The 12537-nt window shown below is 44.9% G+C and overlaps 1 protein-coding gene across 3 annotated transcripts in view; it reads left to right on the top strand.

The window, feature by feature from the left end:
* The window catches only part of KIF16B (kinesin family member 16B), a 1618961-nt gene that overhangs the window by 830208 nt on the left and 776216 nt on the right, over positions 1-12537 (top strand). For all 3 annotated transcript variants that reach the window (XR_015296683.1, XM_086927730.1, XM_086927729.1), the window contains exon 15: positions 3535-3672. Coding sequence is in view for 2 of the 3 variants with exons in the window: in XM_086927730.1 (XP_086783856.1) it covers positions 3535-3672 (138 nt within the window). In the remaining variant the exon portion in view is untranslated. The remainder of the gene's footprint in view (positions 1-3534; positions 3673-12537) is intronic.

The raw sequence follows: 12537 nt of genomic DNA, 5'->3' as shown, positions 1-12537 counted from the left end.
GAAGGAGAGAGCACTCACCTACTCCTTCCTGCTGCCCCGGTTGGGAATCTGCAACATCAGTATACCTCGCACATGGGTGGGTGGAGGGGTGGGGGCTGACACAGAAACGAAGCAGTTCTCCTTCATCCAAGCCCTTTAAAAAAAATAGGAATCCTTTGTCGCTCGCACCTTAGGTACCCTAGAAACCTTCCCAGTGTTGGCCAATGACTGACGCCCGAAATGGGGAGGGAGTGTGGCCATCGTCCATTGGGTTACAATATAGTGGACATTATGTAAACATACCTTTCATAGCTGATAATCACAAATCAACAGCTATGTGCCATTTGTATGGCCAGTCATTAAGAAAAAAACATGTTATGTAATTATTCAAATTTTCCTAACTCTTTCTAACAATAAAGACCTGTTGCCCAATATTCAATGAACTAACACACTCCAATATTCGGTTGGAGAAAGTGTAATTTGTAAGGGGAAAATCCTGATCCTGGTTGTTCTCTGAGATGGGATTTACTTGTACAGAAATTCTGTTAGTATAGTGAGATCTTCGTCTGATCACATTTTCCATATAGGTGGAATTGTAGGTGTTCCAGAGGGGGTACATCTTTCAACAATAGTGGACACCTAATAAAACACATTTGGAGGGTTCACCAGTTTTTGCATACAGTTTGCAAATCTGAATAATTTAGGAAGTCTTTTCAGCTGGTTCTAGACTTTCTGCTCGCTTTCTCTCTGTAGATGGGCATGCAAGGGACACCTGCCACTGATTCCTCCTCTCCAGCTGGCGACACCAGTGCCTGCTCTGTCCATTAGAACCAGATTGCATTTCCAGTGCCTGGTGACTTTGACATCCAGCCACTCTTCAGCTGCTGACCTTGCTAAAGAGACACTTTCAAGACTTAACATCTCTCTGATCACACCGATATAGCATACCCTGTGGACCTGGAGGAACAATTGAGAGGCAGAAGGATTGTTAAGAATCCAGTTGCCCTGGAAGGATATCATCTTTCAGAATGCATATTTATATGTTAAGTGCCAGCTGATTTCAGTGATGCACTAGATTCTAAAGTCAGGCTAACTGTGTTTATCTTTGCGGGATCTATGCAGAAAGTATGAAATCTACCCACTGATTTAGACACGTATCCATCGTGGTCCAATTCTGCAACACTCAAAGATATCATTCATGAGCAGCATTGGCTTTTCGATGTGATGGTGACTTCCCACGAGCACTGCCCTACTCCTTGCTTACTCATGTCTCTTCCAAGAAGTGAAACAAACCTTTTGGAGGTAGAAACATTCTTGCTGCTTCTCTTTTTCTAGGGTGGCTCCTTCAGTTATTTGTATAAACTACTTAAAAGTCAAAATAGAATGCAGATATGTGTTTCCCAGCATCTGCAATACTTATATGCTTTCCTGCTGATTGTCAGACTCTGGACCTTGGGCATTTGCAGTGATCTTTGGTGTTTAACCTCACCACACCTGTAAATGAGAAAATGAACATTAAATACCTTTAACCTTTGTTTACAGAAGAAGTGTATGTCGAACATAAGCCAGGAAGTCACTTATAGGTTCCCGTTAACTCTTCTAGGAGATACCAGGGCCACAAATAATGATGTCACTCAATGAGTTAATGGGGAGTGGGTTATAAACTCCGGGGGGGTTGGAGGCTGTGCACTTTCAGGATGGCGCATTATCCCACAATAGTCCCGGAGAGGGCAGGTGTGGGCCTGGCTATTCCTGACTCCCAGCCACAGTATTTCCGGGTGTGGATCTGCAGCCAGAAAAGCCAAATCTTGATTTCCAGACTCCGGGTCTACAAGCACCCGATAACTCTTAGTTTAAATATTACAAAAATAATGTGTTCAGTGAAAAATAGGAAGAATAAATTACTCTTAGTTAACAAGTGTAGATTATTGGGTATATTATTTCTTTGTGTATGTAAGCTTAAGGAGTGCAGCAACGCAGAGGTAAAATGAGAAAAGGTATACAAGTACCAAACGCCATAAGGCACACATTTCTGCTTGCCAGGGCAGCCTTTAGTTTCTCTTGCCCTTACTCCAGTTCCCCTCGTGGTTTCTCATCTATTTCTAGTCTTTAGGTAATTTTGAGGGTATTTTCGATATTGGGGATGAAGTGAGAATATCAGCAGGAGTGGTTAATAAAAGCTATCTGCAATGAAATTATCGCCCAGCCCGTCCTCTCCTTTGTCACCCTTGCTCCACAGCTCCTTTATCATCAGACAGGAGAGGATGGATAGTCTGCTCAAGACTTGCTTTGCCCCCTCTACAGTACTTACCATACTGGAATGTTGCATGACTACGTCTGTCTCTGAGCCCATTTAAGTTTTTACAGAGGTTTAAGTGTATATTGTCAATAAACCATACCATTCCTGCAACATGGCTCATTGACCAACAGAGTATAGGTGCTTATAGCATCACCCTATGGAAGCAACTGCATAACAGGCCCCATGGTTCAGAAAATCGATCCAGAATGTCATTTATGGTGGGAGCTTTTGGAAACTAGTCTTTTTTTTCTGGTGCTGGGTCGTGAGTGTTTAATAAGTGTTGTAAATACGTGGCATGTTTTTGTATTTAGAGTAGTTTGTTAAGTTACATAGCACTAACCTGTTTCTTCTCCTCATAGTTCTTATCGTAGTTGTTTGTTGTTTTCACACAGCATATTTATGTAAGTTATGTTCAGTGTTCTAATTTATCAAATAGCACTTGTTATTTATTGTGCTAGGGCATGTATTTCACTCCTTAGTGCAGGTCTAATCGTTGTACATGTGTTATATGTTCTTTTTCTATCATACTCTCATTCTCAGACCTTCCTGTTCCATGGCAAGTATCTAATGCTCTTTAGGCACCTTGTTCCACCCATACATTGCTTTTGGCAAACCTGAGAACAGAGCGCTCTCACTTGGCGAAGCATTCCCATAATGGGCCAGTGATGCCGGACTTTTCTTAGATCACAGGTCACACACTGCGCCAGCCACTTGCACATCATGACAGCCTCCCACACAACACACAACACTTGTGTATGTTGCTTGTAGAGCCTTGTTCCTAATCCCATATGAGGTCATTACCTTTTTAACTTTTATTGTCCGCATGTGCTGCCGAATTCATAGGAAAATAGAGGAGCACTGAGTTGCTCACATAAAAGATGACTATGCTGTGTTGAAGTAAAGTTTGTACTCCGTAATCTTTCCAGGTACTAACCGAGGTAAATATGGAGTTGTCACAAGATCCCAACATAGCTGGGAAGAACAGTAGAACACACAAACTCTTCCCCTTCAGTTGCAATACCTAGTATTTGAAAATTCAGATTTTTTAGTTTTCCTGTAAAAGTGCTGCGAGCAGTGTTGGAATTCAAGTGTTACATGGATATTATGCACATGTTGTTACCAGTTACAAATGGAATGCCATGCTACCGAGAGTCATAGCCATTTGCATGAGAGAAGGCCTGCTACTTTATATACCGGTACAAGAAAAATTATGTCTGATTCATGTGTCCACTGTCTGTTTTTCTTTGGGCCTGTAGTTCTTCATGGTCTTGACTTGGAAAGCGAACATTGCATCTTTGAAAACCTTGATGGCCAAGTGACTTTAATACCACTGAATGAAGCCCAGTGTTCTGTGAATGGAATCCCGATTGTGGAGTCTGCAAACCTAAATCAAGGTATTTGGTCTTACAAATACCTATCTCATGCTATTTAGTACTTTGAGTTGCTGTTGTCTTCGAGTGATATATTTCAAATGTAAAATTTGAGATCGGAAAATACCACAAATACAAATGTAGTTCCTTTTTCTTTGCATTGGAGTCTGTACTACTTCGCACGTTTGTTGTTTGTCTCTGGTATAAAATGGAAATGGCTCTGCTGTTCAATTTTACCCCCAATGATGTATACAGATCTTCATGTACAAAAGTATCCCCACGAAAATACCATAATAGTGAAAATAAGTGTAGCTAATTACCTCTTCATTTGCCCTTCCCAGTGCTATTCTTTACTTTGAGGAGGCTCTGCCGACTTAACATTGCTGTGCATGGCAGTATTCCTTGCTTATTTTTTACTTCCCCCTCACTTCTCTTAGCATAAAGAGTAACTGCGCACTAATCACTTACTGTGCTGCCTTCATATGTCATTGCCTTGCTCTAGGATCAGAGCCGTTCATCGGACCCTTCGAGGCCCTTTAAAAATATATACTTTACTAATTTTCTCCCTGGCTTACATCTATGCGTGGGCTGTGGGTGACAGAGAAGACAGAGATAACTGGTCAGCTAGTATGTGTTCTCTAATTAGACATGTCATTAGCAGAATTCAGCCTATGAGCCAATAAGTCATTACAAATTAGAATAGAGGGAGTTTGAGGGCTTGATGGAAAGCCAGCCTTCATGAACTCAATCATTATAAAAAGCATGTCTTTTCCCGAAAATCTATTTAAAACATATGTGCCTGAGCCACCTAAACACAAATGTAGATTTGTCTGGCCATCTGCCAGACAAATTTAGAATCATCACGTGGTGTCGTTTTAACTTTGTTATATGTTAAAAGATGTCCTCTTTACAGCATTCCTAAGAGATGATCCTTACATTTAGGTAGGAAGAATTTCTTATTAATATTTCTGAATATACTCTCCAATTTCGATGATTGACCATCCATGCCCTCAGACAGCTATAGGGAGTAGGTGTTAAGTCCACGAAGCACTGGCAGTTAATTTGCTTAAAGGCTTTCTGTTAAGACCCACGTTAAGAGTATTAGGGCCAGATGTAGGTAAATCCCATTTACCGATTTTGAAATACCGAATTTTACCGATTCGGTATTTCAAAATCGGTAAATGGGATGTAGGTCCCAACATCTGGATTCGTTACCGATTCCTTAATAATTCGGTATTTACCGATTCGGTAAATACCGAATCGGTATTTGCTATTGAATCCTATGGGCCTTGAAGCGCATAGGATTCAATTCGAATACCGAATCGGTATTTACCAATTCGGTAAATACCGAATTTGTCAAGGGTGCAGGGGGTGTCACTTTGACACCCTCTAGCACCCCCAAAACGGGCATGTGTGCAATGTGGCACACAGACATGCCCTAAGGACACGTCTGTCTGTCACATGGCACATGTGTACATGCACAGATGTGCATGTACACAGGAATCGGTATTTTACCATGGCTTTGTATTCCATGGTAAAATACCGATTCTGTAAGCCATGTGCCAATGGAAAATTGGCTACCCACATTGCATTTTCGGTAAATTTACCGATTCGGTAATAACGATTCGGTAAAATTACCGAATATGTGCCCCTACATCTCCATAGCCCTTTACCGATCGGAAACGGCCGAAAATCGGTATTTTCGGCCGATTCTGATCGGTAAAGGGCTACCTACATCTGGCCCTTAGTTCCTTTTTGGGTTCTCCCCATAGTCCTCACAGTTTTTCTGGCTTTCTCCTTTTGAGTCAATGGAACGAGTTTTGGAAAAGATTTCTCATTTAATGTATTTTTCTAGTGGCACATACTAATGCTTAGAATGGGGTGGGTTGGATACTCTTTAACTTTTAATTTTTACGGATTGAATTGCTCTAAATTTGGCATAGAATTCACAAACACCTAAAATTGAAGAACTGTGTTCTTTGTTGTCTTTAATTGGAGCCTTCATTATATCGTCAACTAACCTAGGTTCCACTCCATGCTCAGAAATCACATGGCCTAAATGTTCAATGCCTGCCCTTAGCAAATTCACATTTACTCATATTAGTCACTATACCAGCTTGTTACAGTTTTTTCAATACTATCTGTATGAGCTTGTCATGTTCCTGAATATCTTTAGCAGTGATGAGAATGCCATCTTAAAATGGGACCACTCCTTTTATGCCCTACAAACAACCTCCATTATGCATTGAAAAACAAAAGTGAAGTGACCAAAGTCAACCAAGAAGGCAATCTTTTAAACTGGAATGTTCCTTCTGGAGGCAAAAATGCAGTGAGATGTCTAGATAATGGATCTAATTCACTTTGATGGTAGGCAGACAGCAATTACATTTTGCTAAAGACACATGTGCCAGCAAATGTTGTAACCATGTCCTTAATGCAAGGTAAAGGATGAAAATCAACCCAAATTTCTTTGTTCAAATTTCTGAGATCAATGCTGATTCTCAACTGACCATTTCTCTTCCTGGGTATGCCTAGAGTAGAAAGCCACAAAGAATACTCCACAGATTCAATGACTCCCATTGTCTAGAGTAAATTTGCCAAATCTTCCCTTATCCTTAATGGCATATCTTTTAGTTTATATTTGACTGAAATGGCCTCATCTTGGACCTAGGTTATGCGTTTGAAACCTTCTTACCAGACCTATTGCTAAAAAGAGGTTTAAACCTCTCCATCCATGGATTTTCACCTGTTTGAACAGAACATGTTTGAATGTCATCCACAACCAATGAGACCTATACCTTTCTTTCAGGTTTCAATGTCATCCTAGAGTATTCAATCCTTTCTTGGCTACGTAAACTTTTTCAAAAATTTCTTTTCCTTTACAATTCAAGAAATATTCAAAAAATCATATAAGATCAATTTTCTTTCCTTCATACAACACAGGACAGCTATCTGATGGTAACAATACTTTCTTTGACCATCAACTTGCATATTGATGCAAGGATTAGTACTTTCACACACACACACCATCCCCCTCTTTAACTACCAGCACATATTCTTTTGTTTTCTCATGTTCATCAAATGATTAATCACCAGTATCACAGTCTGTAATAGCTTTTACTTTGCTGTTATTGATTTGACATACTTTCACAAAATGTCCGTTTTTTTCAGTTCCTACAAGTGGACTATTCGACAGGACACTGAAAACCTGTTTACAAATGGCTGAGAAACCCAAACCCAAAACATATATTCTATTGTTAAAAAAGCTTCGCTTTTCTTTTTTTTTTTTGGTTCATTCCATTTCTTCCCTTGAGAGAATACCTAGTAAAAGTTGTGTTTTTTCTAGAATTATCTGGGATAGCATTAACTTCTACATCATCCTTTTTATTGAATTGCCCTGATGCCTTGTGGGGAATTTTAATACTTTTAACTGCATCTATTGTTTCTGTACTAGGTGGATTTTTTAATATGGGGAGTTTTTCTTGTACCTTCTGATTCTAGCATCTAACAACAATTTAACCCCTATTAACTGGGTAGTAATATTTTAAACTCACAATCTGCAACTAAAGTTTTCAAAGCTGCACCATACAAATCGATTGACTCATCTTGGTTCTGTTTCTGTGTAAAACTTTGTGTATAATAACTATTAAGCTGGGTTGAACGTCAAACAGTTTCTGCGATTTTTGAACTGCTGCCGAACATTTGTCTAATTAATTTTCTGCATCAGATAGATCATGTGGTGGTAAATATTCAAAGATAATCTGACGTTCAAATCCTAAATTGTGCTCCAGTAAAACGTTTCTTTCAGAACAGTATCTATTTTGACTAATACTACTTGGTGACGGCCCTAAACCACTCATTCCATTTGATAGAAAGATCAGCAGGTGATCGGAGCATTTACATTTTGCATTGTATCTAAATCCTGTATGTCAGCCAAGAAAGTTTAATTAACTTGTATTTGTTACTGAAATATGTCATAATATATGAAATACAGAATTTGTTTAGCACTGTGAATAAATGAACATAACACTCTAAAGCATTGACAATATTTTATATATCCTATAAGCATATTATTTGATAATTACATATGCTGAAAGAAATCAATATTGAACTTCTGCTATGATGTGTGTATACCTTTTGTCAAAGAAAGAACAAATTAACACGCTACCTTAGTTTGGCACTTTGGTAACACTGTGTGTTACCAAAGCGAACCTTGACCCGTTCTCAAGCCAGGTCCGCTCCCCCACCGCGCCAGCGTTCCCTGCTGGTGCTCTGCCTGCTGCCCTCTTCCTCTGTCCGTCTCTCTCTCTCCCGATTTCCCTCCTCCTGCTTGTCTGCTGCCCTTAATTGTATTCTGCCTTTAGCCTCTGCTCGTGTTATTTTTCATAGTCCTTTCTGCCTTCAGCCTGCCTGTTTTTCCTTTTAACTGTATTCTGCCTTTAGCCTCTGCTTGTTTTATTTTTCATAAGCCTTTCTGCCTTTAGCCTGCCTGTTTTTCCTCTCACTCTCTGTTGTTCACTGCTGTTGGTTTATTTTTCAGTGCCGTTCTCCCCCTGCCCGCCCCCCGCTCTCCCCCGCCGCTGCCTTCCTTGCGGCCCCGCCCCCATCCTCTCCCATTCGCCACCCGCCTCCCAGCTGCTGCTCCTCCCTCCCTCCACCCTTCTTAATGCAGGCTGCTGCACGGCCGCGGAGCGGGCGCGCCACTGGCGCGCCAGTGGCAGGCCCGTCTGCTCCCGTCAGCGCCTGGACCACGCCCAGCGCCAGGACCCCTGGCCCCCGACGATGCCAGCCCAGACTACGGACTTACGACGCTGCCACCCTCAACACACTCAAACCCGCCCGCTACCAAGCCACCCCGAAACGCACCCACGGTCCCTTCACCTGCCAAGCCTGCAATTTCACCTGCCTCCGGACCTGCACTGCACCTGAAGGCCAGGCACCAGCAACAACCACCTCAAGTGCATCCTGCTCAACCCCCGCTCTGTCCACAGACACGCCGTTGAACTCTGGAACCTGCTCGACACAACATCACCAGACGTCGCCTTCCTCACGGAAACCTGGATGACCGCCTCCTAAGCCCCCGACATCGCCATAGCCATCCCGGACAGATACAAGGTCACCCGGAGGGATCGTGTCAACCAGACCGGAGAAGGCATCACCATCGTCCACAGGAACACCATCCGCATCATGACCAACTCCGACAACACCCTCACCTCCGCCGAGCACCTCCACTTCCAGATACACACTGACCTTGAGACCACCCTCAGAGGCACTCTCATCTACAGACCCCCGGGACCATGCACACAATTCAGCGAAGCCATCGCAGACTTCATCAGCCCGCACGCCCTCACCTCCTCTGACTACATCCTCCTAGTGGACCTCAACTTCCACTTGGCAAACAACAATGACCGCACCACCACCACCCTGCTGCACAACCTCGCCAACCTTGGACTTAAGCAACTGGTGAACACCCCTACCCACTACGCCGGTCACATGCTTGACCCCGTCTTCTCCTCCAGCAAGCACATCTCCTTCAGCCACTCCACCGGACTTCATTGGACTGATCACAGCTGCGTCCACTTCAACTTCAGGCGAACCACGACCCACCACCACCCGCAACAGGCTCCCCGCAGGAGCTGGAACAAGATCACCGCCGACCAGCTCACCACCTCCCTCAGCCAGAACCCTCCCGCCAGCGCAAAGGACCCCAACGAAGCTGCCCGCAACTTCACACAGTGGCTCACCAACTGCGCCGACTACCACGCACCTCTGAAGAACCCACCCAGCAGACCCGGCAGCAAGAAAGCCTCGTGGTTCACCAATGAACTCAAAACATCCAAGAAAAGCTGCTGCACCCTAGAAAAAACCTGGCGCCACGACCAGACTACAGAAAACATGACAGCCCTCAAGAACGCCACCCGCATACACCACAAGCTGATCCGTACCACCAAAAGAACAACATTCAAAGAACAACTGAACAACAACACCCACAACAGCAAGGAACTCTTCAGCATCGTCAAAGAGCTCTCCAACCCCAGCACCAGAAACAACAACATCACACCCTCGCAAGACCTCTGCGACTCACTCGCCTCATTCTTCCACCGCAAGATCGCTGACATACACAACAGCTTCGGCGCACAGCCCACGCACCCAAACACCGAACCAACGCCCCCCACCACCACCCTCTGCAACTGGACCCCGGTTAACACTGAAGCCACCACCCGCGCGATGAACACCATCCACTCCGGATTCCCTACCGACTCCTTCCTCCACCACGTCTTCAACAAGGCCAACTCTATCATCGCACCCCAACTCCGGGACATCATCCACATCTCCTTCACCACCGCCACCTTCCCGGAGAGCTGGAAGCATGCCGAGCTCAGCGCCTTCCTGAAGAAACCGACAGCGGACCCCACCGACCTCAAGAACTTCCCCCCCATCTTGCTCCTCCCTTTTCCTGCCAAAGTCATCGAGAAGACCGTCAACAAACAGCTCGCCGCCTTCCTCGAGACCAACGGATCCCTCGACCCCTCACAGTCCAGTTTCCGAGCCAACCACAGCACCGAGACTGCCCTCATCGCAGCCACCAACGACATTAGATCCCTGCTCGACAACGGGGAAACAGCTGCCCTCATCCTCCTGGACCTCTCTGCAGCGTTCGACACAGTTTGCCACTTCACACTAATACAGCGCCTCAACAACATCGGAATCCAAGAGAAGGCACTGGAGTGGATCATCTCCTCGCTGGAAGAACCCAGAGAGTCCGCCTCCCCCTGTTCCAATCCGCAGCCACCGAAGTCATCTGCGGTGTACCTCAAGGATCCTCGCTCAGCCCCACCCTCTTCAATGTCTACATGAGCCCCCTCGCGGCCATCGCACGCCAACACAACCGTAACATCATTTCCTATGCCGACGACACCCAGCTGATCCTCTCCCTCACCAACGACCGCGCCACCGCCGGAGCCAGCCTACACGTAGGAATGAAAGACGTCGCCGAGTGGATGAAGAACAGCCGCCTGAAACTGAACTCAGACAAGACGGAAGTCCTCATCCTGGGATCATCCCCCTCCGCCTGGGACGACTCCTGGTGGCCCCCTGCCCTGGGCACCACCCCCAAGCCAACGAACCACGCGCGAAACCTGGGCTTTATCCTAGACTCCTCCCTCTCGATGACCAAACAAGTCAACGCCGTCTCATCATCCTGTTTCAACACCCTGCGCATGCTCCGAAAGATCTTTCGATAGATCCCCACTGAAACCAGGAAGACGGTCACCCAGGCACTTGTCACCAGCCGACTGGATTACGGGAACACCCTCTACGCGGGAACCACAGCCAAACTACAGAAAAGACTCCAGCGCATACAGAACGCCTCCGCACGACTCGTCCTGGACATCCCCCGCCACAACCACATCTCTGCCCACCTCAGAGATCTGCACTGGCTCCCCGTCCACAAGAGGATCACGTTCAGACTCCTCACCCACGCACACAAGGCTCGACATGACCTGGGCCCCAAGTACCTCAACAACCGCCTCACTTTCTACACGCCCACCCGCCAGCTGCGATCGACTAGCCTCGCCCTCGCCACCGTACCACGCATTCGCAGAGCCACTGCCGGAGGAAGATCCTTCTCCTACCTGGCGGCCAAGACATGAAACTCCCTCCCCATCCACCTACGGCTGACCCAAGACCATATCTCCTTCAGGAAGCAACTCAAGACCTGGCTTTTCGAGCAGTAACGGACCCCTCTCTCCCAGCGCCTTGAGACCCTAGCGGGTGAGTAATGCGCTATATAAATTGACTGATTGCTTGATTGATTGTGTGTGGCACTTCCTTTCTCGTAGATCAGCTTCCACTTAGATGTGAGGATAGGTAATCCTAACCGCAACTCGCCACACTGAAAATACTGTGTGTCACTAAAATCTCTTCCCAGTCAAAGTTGGCACCTCCTTGCGTTGAACGCAAAGACGTATGAACGTAGACACATGTAATGGTGCACACAGTGTACTCAGCCTCACTGCTGCAGTAACAAGCTGTAGAGAAGGTAACACACACTACACATTGCAAGTTATCAATGAGGCATCCAGTAAAGAGCATGCAAAGAGAAGCACAAGAGCCTAAACAGCTCCCGAAGGACACAAATATCAAAAAGTGAGTAGTGGTTTACCAAATCCAGACTAGAGAAATAAGTTGACAGTTGCAACTACTTCATACATGTCACAACCGCAACAATGTCCTCAATTTAGTGTAGGTTTGTTAACTTCTTAGACACTGACTGTAACACTTCTTCAAATATTTAAGATTGTACACATGTGTTAAATAGGGACGGGAGTGAATGTTCCTAGCTTTGTCGCCAAATTGTTGAGGTTCTTTACTTCAAAGATCGTCAGGAAATCTGTTGATGATAAGAGGATCTCTATTTACCACAAACCCCAAACAGCTCCAGGAGCCAATTATCACAGGCACATCATACATTCCATGGATACAAAAAAGTTGAATTTTGAATGTCATAGACTGGTGGAACCCACTACAGATAACCAACCCTAGCTTCTAACAGCATTTTACTACACACAGCATGTTTGACCATACAACCTTGCTGTAGCCAAGTTCTTCTTCCAAACACTGCTGAGCATTGCCTTTAGCTTTCCCGCTCCCTTTTCTCCCCTCTATCTTTTTTTCTCTGCCTCTATATCTCTCTACTTCACACCCACCTCACTGTTTTAACCACCTGCGAAAGTTGCAAATCATATTTCCTTTTTTCCCCTACAAAATAGAAAACAGATCAACTGTTTAAAACGGCTGCTCTCACAATAGCACAATAGCAATTATTATTGACTTACTGATCATGTGCTCTGTTTTGCATTTTTCTTCCTGGTGTGGCACGAGTTATCT

The sequence above is a fragment of the Lissotriton vulgaris genome, chromosome 6 (assembly GCF_964263255.1).
Source record: "Lissotriton vulgaris chromosome 6, aLisVul1.2, whole genome shotgun sequence".
In the NCBI taxonomy this organism is placed as follows: domain Eukaryota; kingdom Metazoa; phylum Chordata; class Amphibia; order Caudata; family Salamandridae; genus Lissotriton; species Lissotriton vulgaris.
This window is presented reverse-complemented; position numbering and strand designations above follow the sequence as displayed.